At 37.0% G+C, this 24,523-nt stretch overlaps 1 protein-coding gene across 11 annotated transcripts in view; it reads left to right on the forward strand.

Annotated features, from left to right (window-relative positions):
- AKT3 (AKT serine/threonine kinase 3) overlaps positions 1 to 24,523 on the forward strand; it is a 386,997-nt gene that overhangs the window by 330,312 nt on the left and 32,162 nt on the right. Inside the window, exon 13 of one of the 11 annotated variants that reach the window (XM_029227111.1) lies at positions 9,653 to 9,986. The exons of the other annotated variants lie outside the window; for them this stretch is intronic. Coding sequence (XP_029082944.1) covers positions 9,653 to 9,688 — 36 coding nt within the window. The 3' untranslated portion in view covers positions 9,689 to 9,986. Of the gene's footprint in view, positions 1 to 9,652; positions 9,987 to 24,523 lie in introns of those variants that run through there. 11 annotated transcript variants of the gene reach the window in all.

A 24,523-nucleotide genomic window follows, 5' to 3' on the forward strand; every position in this document is an offset into this window, starting at 1 on the left:
TGTGTCGGTTTATCTCTGGCCTTTCTATCGTGTTCCATTGATCTATATTTCTATTGTTGTGCCAGTACCATACTGTCTTGATTATTATAGCTTTGTAGTATAGTCTGAAGTCAGGGAGCCTAATTCTCCCAGCTCCATTTTTCTTTCTCAAGATTGCTCTGGCAATTCGGGGTCTTTTGTGTTTCCATACAAATTGTGAAATTTTTTGTTCTAGTTCTGTTAAAAATGCCAGTGGTAGTTTGATAGGGATTGCCTTGAATCTCTAGATTGCTTTGGGTAGTAGAGTCATTTTCACAATGTTGATTCTTCCAATCCAAGAACATGGTATATCTCTCCATCTGTTTGTACCGTTATTAATTTCTTTGATCAGTGTCTTATAATTTTCTGCATACCAGTCTTTTGTGTCCTTAGGTAGGTTTATTCCTAGGTACTTTATTCTTTTTGTTGCAGTGGTAAATGGGAGTGTTTCCTTAATTTCTCTTTCAGATTTTTCATCATTAGTGTATAGGAATGCAAGAGATTTCTGTGCATTAATGCTATATCCTGTTACTTTACTAAATTCATTGATTAGCTCCAGTAGTTTTCTGGTAGCATCTTCAGGATTCTCTAAGTATAGTGTCATGTCATCTGCAAACAGGGACAGTTTTACTTCTTTTCTGATCTGGATTCCTTTTATTTCTTTTTCTTCTCTGATTGCTATGGCTAAAACTTCTAAAACTATGTTGAATAACAGTGGTGAGAGAAGGAAACCTTGTCTTCTTCCTGATCTTAGAGGAAGTAGTTTCAGTTTTTCACCATTGAGAACAATGTTGGCTGTGGGTTTGTCATATAGGGCCTGTATTATGTTGAGGTAGGGTCCCTCTCTGCCTACCATCTGGAGAGTTTTTATCGTAAATGGGTGCTGAATTTTATCGAAAGATTTTTCTGCATCTATTCAGATTATCATATGGTTTTTATCCTTCAGTTTGTTAATATGGTGTATCACATTGATTGATTTGCATAGAGTGAAGAATCTTTGTATTCCTAGGATAAACCCCACTTGATCATGGTGTATGATGTTTTTAATGTGCTGTTGGATTCTGTTTGCCAGTATTTTGTTGAGGATTTTTGCATCTGTGTTCATCGGTGATATGGGCCTTTAGTTTTCTTTTTTTGTGGCATCTTGTCTGGTTTTGGTATCAGGGTGATAGTGGCCTTGTAGAATGAGTTTGGGAGTGTTCCTCTCTGTGCTATATTTTGGAAGCATTTGAGAAGGAAAGGTGTTAGCTCTTCTCTAAATGTTTCATAGAATTTGCCTGTGAAGCCATCTGGTCCTGCACTTTTGTTTGTTGGAAGATTTTTAATCACAGTTTCTATTTCAGTGCTTGTGATTGGCCTGTTTATACTTTCTATTTCTCCTTGGTTCAGTCTCAGAAGGTTGTGCTTTTCTAAGAATTTGTCCATTTCTTCCAGGTTGTCCATTTTTTTGGCATAGAGTTGCTTGTAGTAACCTCTCATGATCCTTTGTATTTTTTCAGTGTCAGTTGTTACTTCTTTTTCATTTTTAATTCTGTTGATTTGAGTCTTCTTTTTTTTTTCTGTCATGAGTCTGGCTAATGGTTTATCAAATTTGTTTAACTTCTCAAAGAACCAGCTTTTAATTTTATTGATGTTTGCTATTGTTTCATTTATTTCTGATCTGATCTTTATGATTTCTTTCCTTCTGCTAACTCTGGGGTTTTTTGTTCTTCTTTCTCTAATTTCTTTAGGTGTAAGGTTAGGTTGTTTATTTGAGATGTTTCTTGTTTCTTGAGGTAGGATTGTATTGCTATATACTTACCTCTTAGAATTGCTTTTGCTTCATCCCAGAGGTTTTGGGTCATTGTGTTTTCATTGTCATTTGTTTCTAGGTATTTTTTGATTTCCTCTTTGATTTCTTCAGTGATCTCTTGGATATTTAGTAGTGTATTGTTTAGCCTCCATGTGTTTGTAAATTTTACAGTTTATTTTTCTGTAATTTATATCTAGTCTCATAGCATTGTGGTTGGGAAACATACTTGATATGCTTTCAATTTTCTTACATTTACCAAGGCTTGATTTGTGACCCAAGATATGATCTATCCTGGAGAATTACATGAGCACTTGAGAAGAAAGTGTATTCTGTTTTTTTTGAGTGGGATGTCCTATAGATATCAGTTAAGTTCATCTTGTTTAATGTGTCATTTAAACCTTGTGTTTTCTTATTTATTTTCATTTTGGATGATCTGTCCATTGGTGAAAGTGGGGTGTTTAAGTCCCCTACTATAATGTGTTACTGTTTATTTCCCCTTTTATGATTGTTAGCATTTGCCTTATGTATTGAGGTGCTCCTATGTTGGGTGCATAAATATTTACAATTGTTATATCTTCTTCTTGTATTGATCCCTTGATCATTATGTAGTGTCCTTCTTTGTCTCTTGTAATAGTCTTTATTTTAAAGTCTATGTTTTCTGATATGAGAATTGCTACACCAACTTTCTTTTGAATTCCATTTGCATGGAGTATCTTTTTCCATTCCCTCACTTTCAGTCTGTATGTGTCCCTCGGTCTGAAGTGGGACTCTTGTAGACAGCATATATATGGGTCTTGTTTCTGTATCCATTTAGCCAGTCTGTGTCTTTTGGTTGGAGCATTTAACCCATTTACATTTAAGGTATTTATTGATATATATGTTCCTATTACGATTTTCATAATTGTTTTGGGTTTGTTATTGTAGGTCTTTTCCTTCTCTTGTGTTTCCTGCCTAGAGAAGTTCCTTTAGCGTTTTTTGTAAAGCTGTTTGGTGGTGTTGAATTCTCTTAACTTTTGCTTGTTTGTAAAGGTTTTAATTTCTCCATTGAATCTGAATGAGATCCTTGATGGGTAGAATAATCTTGGTTTTAGGTTTTTCCCTTTCATCACTTTAAATATGTCCTGCCACTCCCTTCTGGCTTGCAGAGTTTCTGCTGAAAGATCAGCTCTTAACCTTATGGGGATTCTTTTGTAGGTTACTTGTTGCTTTTCTCTTACTGCTTTTAATATTTTCCCTTGTATTTAATTTCTGATAGTTTGATTAATATGTGTCTTGGCTTGTTTCTCCCTGTTGGTATCCTGTATGGGACTCTTGGCTTCCTGGACTTGTTTGACTAATACCTTTACCATTTTAGGGAAGTTTTCAACTACAATCTCTTCAAGTATTTTCTCAGACCCCTTTTTTTTTTTTCTCTTCTTCTCCTGGGACCCCTATAATTCGAATGTTGTTGTGTTTGATGTTGTCCCAGAGGTCTCTGAGACTGTCCTCAATTCTTTTCATTCTTTTTTCTTTATTCTCCTCTGCAGTAGTTATTTCCACTATTTTATGTTCCTGGTCACTTATCCATTCTTCTGCCTCAGTTTTTCTGCTCTTGAGTCCTGCCAGAGAACTTTTAATTTCATTTATTGTGTTGTTCATCATTTTTCCTTTGCTCTTTAGTTTTTCCAGGTCGTTGTTAAATGTTTCTTTTATTTTCTACATTGTATTTTTGAGATTTTTTATCATCTTTACTATCATTTCTCTGAATTCTTTTTCAGGTAGACTGCCTATTTCCTCTTCATTTGTTTGTTCTGGTGGGTTTTCATTTTGCTCCTTGATCTGCTGCACATTTCTCTGTCTTCTCATTTTGTTTAACTTACTGTGTTTGGGGTTTCCTTTTTGCAGGCTTCAGGTTCCTATTTCCCATTGTTTTTGCTGTTTGCTCCCTGTGGGTGAGGTTGGTTCAGTGCATTGTGTAGGCTTCCTGCTGGAGGGAACTGGTGCCTGCGTTTTGGTGGGTGGGGCTGGATCTTGTCTTTCTAGTGGGCAGGGCCACGTCCAGTGGTGTGTTTTGGGGTGTCTTTGAACTTAGTATGATTTTAAGCAGCCTCTCTGCTAATGATTGTGGTTGTGTTCCTGTCTTGCTAGTTGTTTGGCATGGGGCGTCCAACACTGGAGCTTTCTGGCCGTTGGGTGGAGCTGTGTCTTAGCATTGAGATTGAGATCTCTGGGAGATCTCTTGCCAATTGTTATTACATTTGACTGGGAGGTCTCTGTTTGTCCAGTGTCCTGAACTCAGCTCTCCCACCTCATAGGCTCAGGTCTGACACCAGGCCGGGACATCAAGACCCTGTCAGCCACACAACTCAGAAGAAAAGGGAGAAAATAAATAAATAAATAAATAAAATTATTAAAATAATAATAATAAAATTTTTAAAAAGCAGAGAACAACCAAACCAATAAACAAATCTACCAATGATACCAAGTGCTAAAAACTAAACTATATAAACATAAAAATCTGAAACAAATCAGTTGCAGACAGCAAACCCGGAGTCTACAGTTGCTTCCAAAGTCCACTGCCTCAATTTTGGGATGATTCTTTATCTTTTCAGGTATTCCACAGCTGCAGGGTACATCAGGTTGACTGTGGGAGTTTAATGTGCTGCTCCTGAGGCTGCACAGAGAAATTTAATTTCCCTTTCTCTTCTTTGTTCACCCAGCTCCTGGACTTAAGCTTTCATTTTGGCCCCATCTCTGCATGTAGGTTGCCTTCAGGCATCTGCTCCAACCCAGAGTGGATGGGGTTAAAGCAGCGGTCATTAGGGGGCTCTTGCTCATTTAGGCCTTTGGGGAAGTCTGAGGTCTTCTGCCAGCATTCAGTAGGTGTTCTGTAGGAGTTTTTCCACATTTAGATGTATTTTGGGGGAGGAGGGTGATCTCCACATCTTACTCCTCCACCATCTTGAAGGTTCCCTAGGTTTTTATTGTAAAATAATTGACTGTAGTTGTTTGGGTTTATATATGGGCGTTCTATTCCATTCCATTGATCTGTGTGTCTGTTTTTGTGCCAGTACTATGTTGTTTTGATTACTGTAGCTTTCTAGTATAGTCTGAAGTCTGGGAGTGTGATACCTCCATCTTTGTTAAAGAACAAGATTGCTTTGTCAATTCAGGGTCTTTTGTGTTTCCATATGAATTTTAGGATTATTTGTTCTAGTTCTGTGAAAAATGTCATGGGTGTTTTGGTAGAGATTGCATTAAATCTGTAGATCACTTTTGGTCTTATGACCATTTTAACAATATTAATTCTTCCAGTCTAAGAGCATGGAATATCTTTCCATTTATTTTTATCATCATTAATTTCCTTAATGTTTTATAGCTTTCAGAGTATAGGTCTTTCACCTTTTTGGTTAAGTTGATTTGTTGGTATTTTATTCTTTTTGATGCGATTTTAAATGAGTTTTTTTACTTTCTTTTTCTGATAGTTCATTATTAAAACTGTGGAAAAGTAACAGGTTTCTGTATATTAATCTTGTATCCTGCAACTTCGGTGAATTCATTTATTAGGTCTGGTAGTTTTTGTGTGGAGACCTTAAGAATTTCTATATAAAGTGTTATGACTAATGCAAAAGAAATAAAAGCAAAAATAAACACATGAGGACCTAATTAAAGTTAAAAGCTTTTGCACAAGCAAAGGAACCCGTCAACAAAAGAAAAAGACATCCTATGGAATGGGAAAAAAAATTTGCAAATGATATGACTAACAAAGGTTAATATCCAAAATATATAAACAGCTCATACAACTCAATATCAAAAAAACAAGCACACAATCAAAAAATGGGTAGAAGATCTGAATAGACATTTCTCCAAAGGAAACATACAGATGGCTAACAGGCACATGAAAAGATGTTCAACATCAGTAATCAGAGAAATGCAAATCAAAACCACAATGAGAGATCACCTCATGCCTGTCAGAATGGCTATCATCCAAAAGTATACAAAGAACAAGTGTTGATGAGGATGTGGAGAAAAGGGAAGCCTTGTACACTGTTAGTGGGAATGTAAATTGGTGCAGCCACTTTGGAAAATAGTAGAGTTTCCTCAGAAACCTAAAAATTGAACTACCATATGATCCAGCAATTCCACTTCTGGGTATATATACAGAAAAAAATGAAAACACTAATTTGTAAAAGATACATGCACCCCTATGTTCATATTAGCACTACTTACAATATCCAGGATGTGGAAGCAACCCATGTGTTCATCAACAAATGAATAAAGAAGGTGTGGTGTGTGTGTGTGTGTATGTGTAAATATATATATAAATATTACTCAGCCACAAAAAGAATGAAATTCTGCCATTAGGAGCAAAATAGATGGGCCAAGAGAATATTATACTTAATGAAATGTCAGACAAACAAAGACAAATACTGTATGATATCACTTATATGTGATATCTAAAAAATCTAAAAAATAATACAAATGAATGTATATGCAAAGTAGAAATAGAGTCACAGATGTAGAAAACAAACTAGTGGTTACCAGTGGGAAGATGGAAAAGGAGAAGGGCAAGTTAGGGGTATAGGATTAAGGGATAGAAACTACTATGTATAAAATAGATAAACAATGATGGAATGTTGTATAGCACCGGGAATTAGAGCCATTATCTTATAATAACTTTTAATGGAGTACAATCTGTAAAAATACTGAATCACTTTGCTGTACACCTAAAATTAATATAATATGGTAAATAAACTATATTTCAATAAATAAATAGGTTTTTATTAAAAAATATTCTACAAGCTTTATAGGTACTTGTTGGATATTACAAATATTTTCTTTAAATGTGAGAACAAGTTAAGGATGTCTATCAATATCACATTCTAGGCAGTTTTTAATCATAGATTATAGCCAACACAATAAGATAAGAAAAGGAAATAAGGGGTATATGATTTTTAAAGGAAAGAAAAGATCTTTAACGGGAGTATATAATAATTAAATTTTGTCCTTTTCTTACAGTGGAATATTATACTGAATAAAAAATTAATAACTTGGACTTGTGTCAATATTGACGAATCTCAAGTATTTAAATATAAAAAGGCATGTTACAAAGGATATTTAGGAAATGTGATACCATTATTACAAAAACTGAGAATGAACTAAGAGATGACTATATTTATGACTTTCTATATGTGGGAGAAAAGTATAAAAACTTGCATGTCAATGATACAAAGTAATTCTACAACAGTATTTGCTTGAATATGTGATTGTCATTGTTGTAGGTTAAAATGTTTGAATCTTAGGGAAAGGTATTTTACTGCATCTCTGTGTTTTATATTCCAAAAAACAAAAGTTTGAAAGTGTATGTGACAAAATGTTAACATCCCTTAGGTGTGGTTTTCTTTTTCTATTCTTTCCTTTATGCTTGAAATAGTTTTTTTTTTAATTTTAAAATTCAAATGGAAGGTGAAATAAATGGAAATACCAAGCATGGGCTACTCAAGAAATTTGAAAAATAAAGAGGAAGCAGTATCTAAATGGAACTTCACCTATAGAATGGATTATATTTGTTTTTGTTTTCCCTATGCAGTGAGCCCTCTGTATCCATGGGTTCTGCATCTGTGAATCAAACCAATTGTGCGTGTGTGTGTGTGTATATATATGTATGTGTGTGTATGTATATATATATATATATATATATATATACACATATATATATAATTCTTAATTCCAGAAAGTTCCAAAAAGCAAAACTTGAATTTGCTGCAGGTAGGCAGCTACTTCTGTAGCATTTACATTGTATTTACAACTAATTATATAGCATTTACATTATATTAGTTATTATAAGTAATCTAGAAATGACTTAAAGTTCGCTGGAGGATGTGCAGAGGTTATATGCAACTTCTATACCATTGTATATAAGGGACTTGAGCATCCACAGATTTTCGTATCCGAAGGGGGTCCTGGAACTAATCCCCTGTGGATAATGAGGGACGACTGTATACTTAGGGGAAAAATCCAATAAGGACTCTGAAAGTGGGGTTATCTAGAAAAATAAGATTTAAGATGAGAATATACAGATAGTAAGATGTACAATATATAGATAGTAAGCTGTAAGATTAATAAATATAGAAAAAGGTAAGATATAAGAACAAAGCAAGATCTATGAAGCACAGCTGAAGGGATTAGCCTTTACAAAAGAGGTGGGGCACCTTTGTAGAGACATTGATTGGAAAGAAATAGAAATGCCCACTGAAGCAAACATGTTTATAAATATTTGGTTAGGAAGTTGGGATAATTCCTACCTAAAGGCCGTACTTTCCCTGCCTTCTTAGAGTGAGAAGAATGTGTATGGTTTTAAAAAAAAAAAAGAATGTGTATGGTCAGTTTCAAAAGCTTGGGGAGAGCAACTGTCTTATATAGGGAGAGGAGAGGGAACCAGAGAGAAACCTAACAGGAACATGTAAAGAGGTTCTGGATAGTGCTTGAGGGTCTACCTGAGATTGAATACTTTAGAGCCCAATTTTATGCTAACTGTTAAAGCTTTATTCTTTGTAAAGATATACATATATATATATATATATATATATATATATATATATATATATATATATATATATATATATATATAAAACAGTGAAGACCAAGAGGTATTCAGGCATGATTGATTTGAAATCTTTGGCTCATTTTGAGATTGAATTTATACTTACTACATATGTATTTATTTTCCAAATATTTCCTTCAGAGGAGAAGAGAAAACTTAATTTTAGAGAGTAATTTAGGTATTTAATAATTTATTTTGGTCACTTGGTTGATAACTCATTTCAATGAAATGGCAGCTGTGTAAATGAGTAATGTTTACTATTTAAGTGCAAGGAACAGAGTGATACCTAAATGAAATAATGTGTCTTCTGAAAGAGCCAAAGTGAATCTTCCAACCCTTACTATATTAAGTGTTCCAGTTCATTTATTAAACTTCTGTGTTCCTATTTGAAGATTAATCTTCATCTGTCCCAGATTCTAAGTTAGAACTTTTAGTATTTATTTTTCTACATGTTTACCATTTCAAATGCTCTTCATTTTTTTTAATTAAATTTTTTTTCGAGATATACTTCACCCTTTAAAGTATACACTACAGTGGGTTTTAGTATATTCACAGCTGTGCGGCCATCACCACTGACTGATTCTAGAACACTTTCATCTCTTCATTCCTTCTTGACGATCCAGGTTTCTTTCTGGTATCATTCCCCTTTAGCCTAAACAGTTTCCGTTATCATTTCTTGTAGTGCAGGTTGGCTGTCAAGAAATTTGTTTTCTTTTATCTGATGATGTCTTTATTTTGTCTTCATTTTTGAGGAATATTTTCACTGAATATAAAATTGTAAGTGCATAGTTTAGAGAGTGCTTATTCAATTATTTGTTACCTTGTAAATTATGTGTTATATTTCACTGGCTGCTTTCAATACATGTCTGTTTGTGTGATGGCCTTAGAATAAGTCAGTTTGACTAGGCTGGGCTACATTTTCTAGGATTCCCATGCTTTATGAGATTCTTGTGGGAGATTCCCGGGACAGAAGTGAAGCAGCAGCCATTTTGTGGCTCCTCGTGTTGTTGCATCTATTAGCTCATCTCCTTGCCCTGAGGCACTTGTCAGACCTGCATTTACCCATCTTCCCATGAATCCTATTTTAGATTTTCCCACTACGGTGCTGGGGTGTATGTTTAGCTCCATGGCAAATGTCCCCATTAAGGTCAGAGACAGTAAGAAATAACATGGGTTTCAGACTATCTTATGAGCTTCAGCTCATGGTTCTGGACTCCACTTTGTTCTTTTCCCCACTTTACATGCGTCTTCTCTTCCAGCCTTCCTGCCCTATGGACACCAGACTCCAGCATTGAACATGAAGACAGCAGCCTTACAGAGAGAGACTGCATAACCAGCTCCCACAACTGAGGAAGTTTAGATCCCTATAATCCCTTCTCACACACACACACATACATACACACACACACACACACACACACATACACACACACACACACACAGTGGCTCTGCTTCTTTGCTTGACTTTGATAGATAGACTTTGGTTTTCAGCCTTTTGACTGTAATTTGAATAGGTGAGGTTTTCTTTATATTTACTCTATTTGGAGTTTTCTGAACTTTTTGAATTTCTAATCTTTCACTAACTTTGGAGAATTTGGGGCCATTATTTCTTAAAATATATTTTCTGTCTTATTGTCTGTTTCTTCTCTTTTTTTAATTCCCATTACACATATATTAGGCCATTTGATATTGTCTCACAGGTCTTTGAAGTTCTGTTCACTTTTTCTAATTTTTTATCCTATGCTCTTCATAACGGATAATTTCTATTGATAAATAGACTGAGTCATATGTAATATTTAATCTGTTGTAAGCCCATATAGTGAGTTTCTCATTTTTCCATTTTAGATTTTCTATTTGGTTCTTTTTAAAATAGTCTCCATTTCTCTGCTTAGATTTCCTATCTCTTTATTCATTATGAACACATTTTACTTCACATCATTCTGTATGGTTATAAAAGCTGCTTTAAAATCCTTGTGTGCTAATTCCAACATTCACGTCACTCAATACCAGTCTCCATTGATTGTCATTTTCTGTGGGCCATCTTTTCCTGTTTCTTTTTACATTGAGTCATTTTAGAAATTATCCTAGACATTGTGACCAATATGTAGTAGGGCCTCTGAACGTTGATTCTTTGTTTGGTTGTTTGTTTTAGTAGGCAACTTATCATGGCTGATCTCAAATTGCAAACCGTCTTCTTTCCAGTAGGTGGCAGTTAAAATGTCAAGCCAGTTTATTTAGACTTCACTAGGGGGCTTAGAGTCTGTTCTGTGGTTTCAGGAGTCAACCAGAGTTTTGGGTAGACTTTATGTTCAGAACATGGGGTTCCCTCTTTTTAGCTTTCTGTTTTCTGGGATTTTTCACCCCTCACTTTTTTTTCTTCCACTTTTATTGAGCTATAATTGACATACGGCACTGTATAAGTTTAAGGTGTACAGCATAATGATTTGACTTACATACATCATGAAATGTTAACCACAATAAATTTAGTAAACATCCATCATCTCATATACATACAAAATTAAAGAAAAATAAAACATTTTTATTCCTTGTGATGAGAACTCTTAGATTTACTCTCTTAACTTTCATATGTAACATACAGGAGTGTTTGGGGTTTTTTAAAATTTTTTTATTGATGTATAGTTCATGTACAATATTATATAAGTTACAGTTATACAATATACTGATTCACAGTTTTTAAAGGTTATACTCCATTTATAGTTATCATAAATTATTGGCTGTATTCCCCATGTTGTATACTATATCCTTGTAGCCTATTTTATGCTTAATAAATAGTATGTACCTCTTAATTCCCTACCCCTATATTGCCTCTCCCCATTTTCCTCTCCCCACTGATAATCACTAGTTTGTTTTCTATATCGGTGAGTCTGCTTCTTTTTTGTTATATTCACTAATTTGTTATATTTTGTAGATTCCACATATAAGTAATATCATACAGTATTTATCTTTCTCTGTCTGACTTATTTCCCTTAGCATAATACCCTCCAAATCCATCCATGTTGCTGCACATGGCAAAGTTTCATTCTTTTTCTTTACAGCTGAGCAATATTCCTATATATATAACCACATCTTTTTCCATTCATCAGTTGGTGGACACTTAGGTTGCTTCCGTATCTTGCAATTGTAAATGATACTGCTGTGAACATTAGGGTGCATGTATCTTTTACGAATTAGTGGTTTGGGGTTTTTTTTAATCTATACCCAGGAGTGGAATTTCTGTGTTATATGGTAGGTCTAGTATTAGTTTTTTGAGAAACCCCCATACTGTTTCCCATAATGGCTATACCAATATACATTCCTACCAACAGTGTATAAGACTTCCCTTTTCTCTACATCCTCACCAACATTTTGTGTTTTTTTTTGATGATAGCCATTCTGACAGGTGTGATGTGATATCTCATTGTGGTTTTGATTTGCATTTCCCTGATGATTAGCATCTTTTCATGTGCCTCTTGGCCATCTGCATTTCCTTTTTGGAAAAATGTCTATTCAGTTCTTCTGCCCATTTTTTAATTGAGTTGTTTATTTTTTTGATTTTCAATCTTTGAACTGTTTGTATATATTGGATATTAACCCCTTTTCGGCCATATCATTTGCAAATATTTTCTCGCATTCAGTAGGTTGTCGTTTCACTTTGTCAATGGGTTCTTTGCTGTGCAAAAGCTTTTAAGTTTAATTAGGTCCATTTATTTTTGCCTTTATTTTCTTTGCTTTAGGAAACAGGTCCAAAGAAATATTGCTGCCATTTATGTCAAAGAGTGTTCTGCCTATGTTTTCCTCTAGAAGTTTTATAGTATCCGGTCTTACATTTAATTCTTTAATCCATTTTGAGTTTATTTTTGTATATGTTGTTAGAGAATATTCTAATTTCATCATTCTACATGTAGCTGTCCAGTTTTCCCAGCACCACTATTGAAGAGACTGTCTTTTCTCCATTGTATATTCTTGCCTCCTTTGTCATAGGTTTGGTGACCTTAAGTGCATGGGTTTATTTTTGGGCTCTCTATTCTCTTCCATTGATCTATGTGTCTGTTTTTGAGCCAGTACCACACTGTTTTGATTCCTGTAGCTTTGTATACAGTCTGAAGTCAGGGAGTGTGATTGCCCCAGCTCTATTCTTCATTCTCAAGAATGTCTTGGCTATTCGGGTCTTTTGTGTTTCCATACAAATTTTAAAATTATTTGTTCTAGTTCTGTGAAAAATGCCATTGGTATTTTATTAGGGATTGCATTGAATCTGTGTATTGCCTTGGGTAGTATGGTCATTTTAACAATATTAATTCTTCCAGTTCAAGAACACTGAATATCTTCCATATTTTTGTGTCATCTTCACTTTCTTTCATCATTGTCATAGTTTTCCAAGTACAGTTCTTTTACCTCCTTAGGTAGATTTATTCTTCGGTATTTTATTCTTTTTGACTCGATGGTAAATGGGATTGTTTCCTTAATTTCTTTTTCTGATAGTTCGTAGTTAACAGGTAGAAATGAAACAGATTTCTGTATGTTAATGACTCGATGGTAAATGGGATTGTTTTCTTAATTTCTTTTTCTGATAGTTCGTAGTTAACGTGTAGAAATGAAACAGATTTCTGTATGTTAATGACTCAATGGTAAATAGGATTGTTTCCTTAATTTCTTTTTCTGATAGTTCGTAGTTAACGTGTAGAAATGAAACAGATTTCTGTATGTTAATTTTATATCCTGAAACTTTACCGAATTCACTGATGAGCAATAGTAGTTTTCTGGTAACATCTTTAGGATTTTCTGTGTATACAATCATGTCACCTGCAAACAACGACTGACTTCTTCCTTTCCAGTTTGGATTCTTTTTATTTCTTATGCTTGTCTGATTGCTGTGGCTAGAACTTCCAAAACTATGTTAAATAAAAATGGCAAGAGTGAGGACTTCCCTGGTGGTGCAGTGGTTGAGAGTCCGCCTGCCGATGCAGGGGACACAGGTTCATGCCCCGGTCCGGGAAGATCCCACATGCCATGGAGCGGCTGGGCCCGTGAGCCATGGCTGCTGAGCCTGTGCGTCCATAGCCTGTGTTCCGCAATGGGAGAGGCCACAACAGTGAGAGACCCGCGTACCACAAAAAAAAAAAAAAAGAGGAAATGCTTCCAGCTTTTCACTGTTGGGTATGATGTTAGCTGTGGGTTTGTCATATATGGCCTTTATTATGTTGAGGTATGTTCCCTCTGTGCCCACTGTCTGGAGAGCTTTTATCATAAATGGGTGTTGAATTTGTCAAAAGCTTTTCTGCATCTAGTGAGATGATCATATTGTTTTTATTCTTCAGTTTGTTAATGTGGTGTATCACGTTGATTGGTTTGCAGATTTTGAAAATTCCTTGCATCCCCAGGATAAATTCCACATGATCATGGTGTATGATCCTTTTAATGTATTGTTGGATTCACTTTGTTAATATTTTCTTGAGGATTTCTTCTCTCTAGGTTACTTTTTATGTCCATTAATCCTTGCCTTATATATTGATGTGCTCCTATGTTGGGTGAATGTATATATATATATATATATACATATATATATATGTATATACAATTATTATATCTTCTTGGATTGATTCCTTGATCATTATGTAGTGTCCTTCTTTGTCTCTGGCAGCAGTCTTTATTTTAAAGTCTATTTTGTCTGATATAAGTATTTGTACTCTAGCTTTCTTTTCATTTCCATGTTCACGGAATACCTTTTCCATTCCCTTCACTTTCATTCGGTTTGTGTCATTATATCTGAGGTGAGTCTCTTATAGGCCACATATATACGGGTCTTGTTTTTGTATCTATTCAGCCACTCTGTCTTTTGATTGGAGCATTTAGTACATTTACATTTGAGGTAATTATCAATAGGTATGTTCCTATGGCCATTTTTTTAACTGTTTTAGGGTTTTTTTCGTAGGCCATTTTTTTTCCTTCTTTTGTTCTTTTGTAATTTGATGACTATCTTTAGTGTTATGTTTGGATTCCTTTTTCTTTTTTGTATGTATATCTATTATAGATATTTTGTGGTTACCAGGAGGTTACTATTATACATATATATGTGTGTGTGTGTGTCTGTGTCTGTGTATGAATGATTGTTTTAAGTTGCTGATCTCTGAATTTCTGTTGTTTTGAATTTTATTTTATTTATTTTTTACAACAGGTTCTTATTATAATGTTATCTATTTTATACATATTAGTGTATATGTATCAATACGAATCTCTCAATTCATACCACCACCACCCCCATGCACCCGTTTCCCGCCATGGAGTCCATATGTTTGTTCTCTACATCTGTGTCTCTTTCTTCCTTGCAAACTGGTGCATCTGTACCATTTTTCTAGATTCTACATATATGCATTAATATACGATATTTGTATTTCTCTTTCTGACTTACTTCACTCTGTATGAGTCTCTAGGTCCATCCACGTCTCTACAAATGACCCGATTTTGTTCCTTTTTATGGCTGAGTAATATTCCATTATATATATGTACCACATCTTCTTTATCCATTCTTCTCTCGATGGGCATTTCGGTTGCTTCCATGGCCTGGCTATTGTAAATAGTTCTGCAGTGAACATTGGGGTGCATGTGTCTTTTTGAGTTATGGTTTTCTCTGGGTATATGCCCAGTAGTGGGATTGCTGGGTCATATGGTAATTCTATTTTTAGTTTTTTATGGAACCTCTGTACTGTTCTCCATAGTGGCTGTAGCAATTTACATTCCCACCAATAGTGCAAGAGGGTTCCCTTTTCTCCACACCCTCTCCAGCATTTGTTATTTGTAGATTTTCTGATGATGGCCATTCTAACCAGTGTGAGGTAATACATCCTTGTAATTTTGGTTTGCATTGCTCTAATAATTAGTGATGTTGAGCAGCTTTTCATGTGCCTCTTGTCCATCTGTATGTCTTCTTTGGATAAATGCCTGTTTAGGTCTTCTGCCCATTTTTGGATCTGTTTGTTTGTTTTTTTTAATATTGAGCTGCATGAGCTGTTCATATAGTTTGGAGATTAATCCTTTATCCGTTGATTCATTTGCAAATATTTTCTCCCATTTTGAGTATTGTGTTTTCGACTTGTTTATAGTTTCCTTTACTGTGCAAACACTTTTAAGTTTCATTAGGTCCTATTTGTTTATTTTTGTTTTTATTTTCATTACTCTAGGAGGTGGATCAAAAAAGATCTTGCTGTGATTTATGTCATAGAGTGTTCTTCCTATGTTTTTCTCTAGAGTTTTATAGTGTCCGGTCTTACATTTAGATCTTTCATCCATTTTGAGTTTATTTTTGTATATGGTGTCAGGGAGTGTTCTAATTTCATTCATCTACATGTACCTGTCCAGTTTTCCCAGCACCACCTTTATTGAAAAGGCTGTCTTTTCTCCATTGTATATTCTTGCCTCCTTTGTCATAGGTTAGGTGACCATAGGTGAATGGGCTTATCTCTGGGCTTTCTATCCTGCTCCATTGACCTATATTTCTGTTTTTGTGCCAGTACCATATTGTCTTGATTACTGTAGCTTTGTAGTATAGTCTGAAGTCAGGGAGTCTGATTCCTTCAGCTCCATTTTTTTCCCTCAAGATTGTTTTGGCTATTCGGAGTCTTTGGTGTCTCCATACAAATTTTAAGATTTTTGTTCTAGTTCTATAGAAAATGCCATTGTTAATTTTATAAGGATTGCATTGAATCTGTAGATTGCTTTGGGTAGTATAGTCATTTTCACAATATTGATTCTTCCAATCCAAGAACATGGTATATCTCTCCATCTCTTTGTGACATCTTTGATTTCTTTCATCAGTGTCTTATAGTTTTCTGCATACAGGTCTTTTACCTCCTTAGGTAGGTTTATTCCTAGGTATCTTATTATTTTTGTTACAATGGTGAATGGGATTGTTTCCTTAATTTCTGATCTTTTCTTGTTGGTTTATAGGAATGCAAGAGATTTCTTTGCATTAATTTTGTATCCTGCAACCTTACCAAATTCATTGATTAGCTCTAGCAGTTTTCTGGTGGCATCTTTAGTATTCTCTATGTATAGTATCATGTCATCTTCAAACAGTGACAGTTTTACTTCTTCTTTTCCAGTTTGGATTCCTTTTATTTCTTTTTCATCTCTGATTGCTGTGGCTAGGACTTCCAAAACTATGTTGAATCATAGTGGCGAGAGTGGACCTCCTTGTCTTGTTCCTGATCTTAGAGAAAATGCTTTCAGTTTTTCACCATTGAGAATGATGTTTGCTGTGGGTTTGTCATATATGGCCTTTATTATGTTTAGGTAGTTTCCCTCTATGCCCACTCTCTGGAGAGCTTTTATCATAAATGGGTGTTGAATTTTGTCAGAAGATTTTTTTGCATCTTTTGAGATGATCATATGGTTTTTATTCTTCAGTTTGTTAATATGGTGTATCACATTGATTGGCGTATATTGAAGAATCCTTGCATCCCTGGGATAAATCCCACTTGATCATGGTGTATGATCCTTTTAATGTGTTGTTGGATTCTGTTTGCTAGTATTTTGTTGAGGATTTTTGCATCTATGTTCATCAGTGATATTGGTCTGTAATTTTCTTTTTTTGTGACATCTTTGTCTGGCTTTGGTATCAGGGTGATGGTGGCCTTGTAGAATGAGTTTGGGAGTGCTCCTTCCTCTGCAATTTTTTGGAAGCATTTGAGAAGGATGGGTTTTAGCACTTCTCTAAATATTTGGTAGAATTCACCTGTGAAGCCATCTCGTGCTGGATTATTGTTTGTTGGAAGATTTTTAATCACACGTTCAATTTCATTACTTACGATTGGTCTGTTCATATTTTCTATTTCTTCCTGGCTCAGGCTTGGCAGGTTATACCTTTCTAAGAATTTGTCCATTTCTTCCATATTGTCTATTTTATTGGCATAGAGTTGCCTGTCGTAGTCTCTTATGATGCTTTGTATTTCTGTGGTGTCCATTGTAACTTCTCCTTTTTCATTTCTAATTTTATTGATTTGAGTCCGCTCCCTCTTTTTCTTGATGAGTCTGGCTAAAGGTTTATGAATTTTGTTCATCTTCTCAAAGAACCAGCTTTTAGTTTTATTGATCTTTGCTGTTGTTTTCTTTGTTTCTATTTCATGTATTTCTGCTCTAATCTTTATGATTTCTTTACTTCTACTAACTTTGGGTTTTGTTTGTTCTTCTTTCTCTAGTTCTCTTAGATTCTCTAACAATCTAAGGTTAGATTGTTTATTTGAGACTTTTCTTGTTTCTTGAGGTAAGATTGTATTGCTATAAACTTCCCTGTTAGAACTCCTTTTGCTGCATCCCATAGGTTTTGGATCATCATGTTTTCATTGTCATGTGTCTGTAGGTGTTTTTTAACTTCCTTTTTGATTTCTTCAGTGATCTCTTGATTATTTAGTAACGTGTTGTTTAGCCTCCATTTGTTTGTGTTCTTTTTCGTTTTTTTCCATGTAATTTATTTCTAATCTCATACTGTTGTGGTCAGAAAAGATGCTCGATATGATTTCAAATTTCTTAAATTTACCGAGGCTTGATTGGTGACCCAAGATGTGATCTATCCTGGAGAATGTTCTGTGTGCACTTGAGCAGAAAGTGTAATCTGCTGTTTTCAGATGGAATGTGCTATAAATATCAATTAAATCTATCAGGTCTATTGTGTCATTTAAAGCTTTTGTTTCCTTATTAATTTTCTGTCTGGATGATCTATCCATTGGTGTAAGTGAGGTGTTAAAGTCCCCTACTATTATTGTGTTACTGTCAATTTCCTCTTTTATAGCTGTTAGTATTTGCCTTATGTACTGAGGTGCTCCTATGTTGGGTGCATATATATTTATAATTGTTATATCTTCTTCTTGGATTGATCCCTTTATCATTATGCAGTGTCCTTCCTTATCTCTTGTAACAGTTTTTATTTTAAAGTCTATTTTACCTGATATGAGTATTGCTACTCCAGCTTTCTTTTGATTTCCAATTGCGTGGAATATGTTTTTCCATCCCCTCACTTTCAGTCTGTATGTGTCCCTACATGTGAAGTGCATCTCTTGTAGACAGCATATATACGAGTCTTGTTTTTGTATCCATTCAACCAATCTGTGTGTTTTGGTTGGAGCATTTAATCCACTCACATTTAAGGTAATTATTGATATCTATGTTCCTATACCATTTTCTTAATTGTTTTGGGTTTGTTTTTGTAGGTCCTTTTCTCCTCTTGTGTTTCCCACTTATTTAGCATTTGTTGTAGAGCTGTTTTGGTGCTGCTGAATTCTCTTATCTTTTGCTTATCTGTAAACCTTTTGATTTCTCTGTCAAATCTGAATGAGATCCTTGCCAAGTAGAATAATCTTGGTTTTAGGTTCTTCCCTTTCATCATTTTAAATATATCATGCCACTCCCTTGTGCCTTGTAGAGTTTCTGCTGAGAAATCAGCTGTTAACCTTATGGGAGTTCCCTTGTATGCTATTTGTCATTTTTCCTTGTTGCTTTTAATAATTTTTCTTTGTCTTTAAGTTTTGTCAATTTGATTACTATGTGTCTCGGTGTGTTTCTCCTTGGGTTTATCCTGCCTGGGACTCTCTGCACTTCTTGGACTTGGATGGCTATTTCCTTTCCCATGTTAGGGAAGTTTTCAACTATAATCTCTTCAAATATTTTCTCAGGTCCTTTCTCTCTCTCTTCTCCTTCTGGGACCCCTATAATGCAAATGTCATGCATTTAATGTTGTCCCAGAGGTGTCTTAAGCTCTCTTCCTTTTTTTCATTCTTTTTCTTTATTCTGATCCATGGCAGTGATTTCCACCATTCTGTGTTCCAGGTCACTTATATGTTCTCCTGCCTCAGTTATTGTGCTATTGATTTCTTCTAGTGTATTTTTCATTTCAGTTATTGTATTGTTCATCTATGTTTGTTTGTTCTTTAATTCTTCTAGGTCTTTGTGAAACATTTCTTGCGTTTTCTCGATATTTGCCTCCATTCTTTTTCCAAGGTCCTGGATCATATTTACTATCATTATTCTGAATTCTTTTTCTGGAAGGTTGCCTATCTCCACTTCATTTAGCTGTTTTTCTGGGGTTTTATTTTATTGCTTCATCTGGTACATAGTCCTCTGCCTTTTCATTTTGTCTGTCTTTCTGTGAATGTGGTATTCGTTCCAGAGGCTGCAGGATTGTAGTTCTTGCTTCTGCCATCTGCCCTCTGGTGGATGAGGTTATCTAAGAGGCTTGTGCAAGTTTCCTGATGGGAGGGACTGGTGATGGGTAGAGCTGGGTGTTGCTCCGGTGGGCAGAGCTCAGTAAAACTTTAATCTGCTTGTCTGCTGATGAGTGGGGCTGAGCTCCCTCCCTGTTGTCTGTTTGGCCTGAGGCGACCCAGCACTGGAGCCTATAGGCTCTTTTTTGTGGCTACTGGCAGACTCTGGGAGGGCTTATGCCACAGAGTACTTCCCAGAACTTCTGCTGCCTTGTCCCTTGGTGAGCCACAGCTGTCCCCCACCTCTGCAGGAGACCCTCCAACACTAGCAGGTAGGTCTGGTTCAGTCTCCTATGGGGTCACTGCTCTTCCCCTGGATCCTGATGCACACACTACTATGTGTGTGCCCTCCAAGAGTGGAGTCTCTGCTTCCTCCAGTCCTGTTGAAGTCCTACAATCAAATCCTACTAGCCTTCAAATTCTGATCCTCTGGTAATTCCTCCTCCTGTTGCTGGACCCCAGGTTGGGAAGCCTGATGTGGGAATCAGAACCTTCACTCTAGTGGGTGGACTTCTGTGGTATAATTGTTCTCCAGTTTGCAAGAGGTTATGGGATTTGATTTTATTGTGATTGCGCCCTCCTACCATCTCATTGCAGCTTTTCCTTTGTCTTTGTATGTGGGGTATCTTTTCTGGTGAATTCCTGTGTCTTGCTGTTGATGACTGTTCAGCAGTTAGTTGTGATTTTGGTGCTCACAAGAGGGAGTGAGCGCACATCCTTCTACTCCACCCTCTTGAACCAATCTCCTGATCTCTGAATTTCAAATGTACTTTAACAACCCTGCATTTGTACTCTCCCCCCCCCCTTGATTACTGTCTTTGATATCATTTTTTACATCTAATTGTTTTGTATATTCCTTAACTGCTTATTGTGGATATAGACGGTTTTACTACTTTTGTCTTTTAACCTTCCCACTAGCTTGGTACATGGACTATATCCTATCTTTACTCAATGTTTGCATTTACCATTGAGCTTTTTCATTTCATAATTTTCTTGTTTCTAGTTGTGGCCTTTTCTTTTACGCCTAGAGAAGTTCCTTTAACATTTGTTGTAAAGATGGTTTGGTGGAGTTGAACTCTTTTAGCTTTTAGTTGTGTCTAAAGCTTTTGGTCTCTTCATCAAATCTGAAAAGAGCCTTGCTGGGTAGAGTATTCTTGGTTGTAGGTTTTTCCATTTCATCACTTTAAATATATCGTGCCACTCCATTCTGGACTGCAGAGCTTCTGCTGAAAAATCAGCTGATAGACTTCTGGGAGTTTGATTATATGTTATTTGTTGCTTTTCCCTTGCTGCTTTTAAAACAGTTAAGTCCCCTACATACAAACCTTCAACTTGCGAACTTTCAAAGATGCAAACTTGTGTTCCATCAGTGTCAGGCGTGAATGAAATTACAGCCTGCCCTCCATCTCCTATTGCTGACAGTCCTTCAGCTCTACCATCTCCCGCCTCCTCTACCTCCTGCAGTCAGTAACTCTTCTTGCCTGTTCACTTGATGCCAGCCCCTGTATGCCAGCTGTTGTACTGTACTACTATACTTTTCAAGGTACTGCACTGTAAGATTAAAATTTTGTTTGTTTGTTTTTTTATGTATTATTTGTGTGAAAAGTATTGTAAAGCTATTTCAGTACAGTACCATATAGCCAATTGTGTTAGTTGGGTACATAGGCTAACTTTGTTGGACTTACGAACAAATTGGACTTACAAACGTGCTCTTGGAATGGAACTCATTCGTATGTAGGGGACGTACTGTGTTCTCTGTCTTTAATTTTCGTCATTTTAATTGCAATCCGTTTTGGTGTGCTCCTCTTTGGGTTAATCCCGTATTGGACTCTGTGCTTTCCAGTCTTGGGTGACTGTTTCCTCCCAGGATAGAGACATTTTCAGCTATTATATCTTCATATATGTTTTCAGCCCCTTTCTCTCTGTTTTCTCCTTCTGGGACCCCTATGATGAGAATATTATTGTGCTTGATGTTATTCCAGAGTCTCTTAAACTGTCCTCATATCTTTTCATTCTTTTTTTCTTTTTTCTGTTCAGCATCAATGATTTCCACCACTATGTCTAACAGCTCACAGATCCATTCTCCTCTGTTTCATTGTTGATTCCTTCTAGTTTAATTTTCATTTCAGTTATTGTAGTCTTCATCTCTGTTCTCTATATTTTCTAACTCCTTTTTAAAAACTTCTACCTTCTTGCTCTGTACATTCATTCTTCTCTTGAGTTCTTTAATCACTTCTACGATCATTACCCTGAATTCTTTCTTGGGTAAATTGCCTATTGTCACTTCACTTAGTTCTTCTGGGGTTTTATATTGTTCCTTCATCTGGAACATGTTTTTCTGCTGCCTCATCTTGCCTATTTTGCTGTTTTTATTTTTATGTATCTGGTAGGTTAGTTACATTTCCCAACCTTGGAGAAGTTGCCTTCTGTAGGAGGCAACTTATGCGTCCCAGCGTTGCACTCCCCTCTTGTCACCCAAAGTGTATGCTCTGTGTGTTCCCCCTGTGAAGGCTGTGTGGGTCCTTCTGTTGTGGCCATTATGTGGGTGACCTGGTAGGCTTAGTTGGCCCCAAGTCCAGCTGGTTGCCAGCCCCTGCCTTGTGTGGAGGCTGACAGCTGCTTATTAGTGGGGCCTAGTCATTAGACAGCTGACTGCAGAACCCCAGGGGGCCCCAGGGCTAGTTCTGGTTCACTGGTGGGTGGAGTCAAGGTCCAGAAGACTCCCCGTGGCCTTTTTCCTCCCGGTGGGTGAAGCCAGGTCCTGGGCTTAGTGCCAGACTACAGGCAGGCAGATCTGGGTCCTGGATTCTGGCTGCAGGGTCCTGGGATCCCAGAGCTGGTGTCAAATCACTGATGGGGACAGGGGGAGCTGGTTCCTGACACAGTTGGGTGTGGAGCCTAGGGTGTCCCTAAGCTTGTGTTGGCCTGCTAGTGGCCAGGGCCAGGGCCCAGCTGCTCTAAGGGCAGGATCTGGCATGCTGCTGGCAGGCTGCATCCTCAGGCTGCAGGATTGTGGTTTTCTTGCATCTGATGTGTGCCCTCTGGTGGGTGAGGTTGGTCTAGAGGCTTGTGCAGGTTTCCCAGAGGGCAAGGCCAGTGCCTACTCACTAGTGGGTGGACTACGGTCTTGGCCCTCTGATAGGCAGTGTCTAGAGGCATGTCTAAAAGTGGCTGTGGGCTCAGGAAGTCTTTAGGCAGCTTGCCTGCTGATGGGTGGTGCTGTTTCCCTGCCCAGTTAGTTGTTTGTCCTGAAGTGTCACCTGAGGCTATTGGGTGGGGCCAGGTTGCTGCGCTAATGAGCCAGAGGGAGAATCCCACTATGGTGGCTGCCCGTGTCATTGTCCATGCAGTAGAAAGCTCCCAAGTATGGCTGCTGCCTGTGTTTATGTCCCCAAGGTGAGCCATAGCCACTACCAGGTCTCTGGGAGACTCTCCAAGACTAGCAGGTAGATCTGGCCCAGTTTCCAAGCAAATTACTGCTTTTGCCCTGGGTGAGATTTTGTATGTGCCCTTTAAGAGTGAAGTCTCTATTTCTCCCAGTCCTTTGGGACTTCTGAAATTAAGCCCCACTGTTCTTCAAAGCCAAATGCTCTGGTGACTCATCTTTCCACTGCAGCACCCCAAGGGTGGAGAGCCCAACGTGGGACTCAGAACTCTCATTCCTGCAGTTCTCCAGTTTGTGGGTTGCCCACTTGGGGAAATGGGGCTTGTTTTAGTTGCAAGTATGCCCCTCCTACTCGTCTCCTTATGGTTCTTTCTTTATGCCTTTAGTTGTAGATCTTTTCAGGTAGGTTCTGGTTGTTTTCATCAATGGTTGTTCTGCAAATAGTTGTGAATTTGTGAATTTGGTGTGCTCATGAGAGGAGGTGAGCTCAGGGTCTTTCTACTCTGCTATCTTGGCCAATCTCCTCCTCCCTCACTTTAAAGCTACTGTGCTTATCCCAAACTCTGTCCCCTGGTTCTTCATGGCAGTAAGATTGTAGGTTTCTAATCCAGGTTTTAACCCTGAATGGTATAGACTAGGGTCCATTTTCAGGCTAAAAGCCACAAAAATGGGAAGTTCATTGAGCACCATTCCTTCTTCGTAGTGTCTACGTCCCCTGTATATACCTGTTGCTTCCCAGAACCTTCATATTTTTTCCAGAGTTTCCAGCTTTTCATATTTTTTCAAGAGTTTATAATTATCCATAGGAGGTTTGATCCAATAGGAACTGCTTGGCCATTAACACAAGCAAAACTTAGTATTTGTTCTGAATTGTGCATTATTACATACCAAATATAAGTCTTTTCTTCTGGTGACACAGTAATGCTTTCTCTTCATGCAAGAAGTATCCCACAGGGCTTCCCTGGTGGCGCAGTGGTTGAGAGTCCGCCTGCCAATGCAGGGGACGCGGGTTCATGCCCCGGTCTGGGAAGATCCCACATGCCGCAGAGCGGCTGGGCCCGTGAGCCACGGCCGCTGAGCCTGCGCGTCCAGAGCCTGTGCCCCGCAACGGGAGAGGCCGCAACAGTGAGAAGCCCGCGTACCAAAAATAAAAAAAGAAGTATGCCATTTGCATTTCTGTGTGATGAGCACTGCATGTCAGAGGTGGTAGGAGTATTTCAAAGGATACCTAACCTAGGTTTTAAGAATAAAGAAACAGTTATGGAGCCTGCACTTCAGGGTTGGATTAGAATTAACAGGAATTTTATTCACGTTATGATGCTTTTGGATAACTTTAGTATGAAAATTTCAGGCCTTGGTTTTCTCATTTGAAAATGAGGGGCTTGGATTAGGTCTATAATAATTCTTTCCAATGCAAATATTTTATAGTTCAATTAAAATGCATTAATAAGAGATACTCCAAACCTACTTCTTTGTTCTTCTTAAGCAATCCA

This window comes from Monodon monoceros, unplaced genomic scaffold, assembly GCF_005190385.1.
Source record: "Monodon monoceros isolate NGI ecotype Baffin Bay Population unplaced genomic scaffold, NGI_Narwhal_1 Super_Scaffold_18, whole genome shotgun sequence".
NCBI classification, from domain to species: Eukaryota; Metazoa; Chordata; class Mammalia; order Artiodactyla; family Monodontidae; genus Monodon; species Monodon monoceros.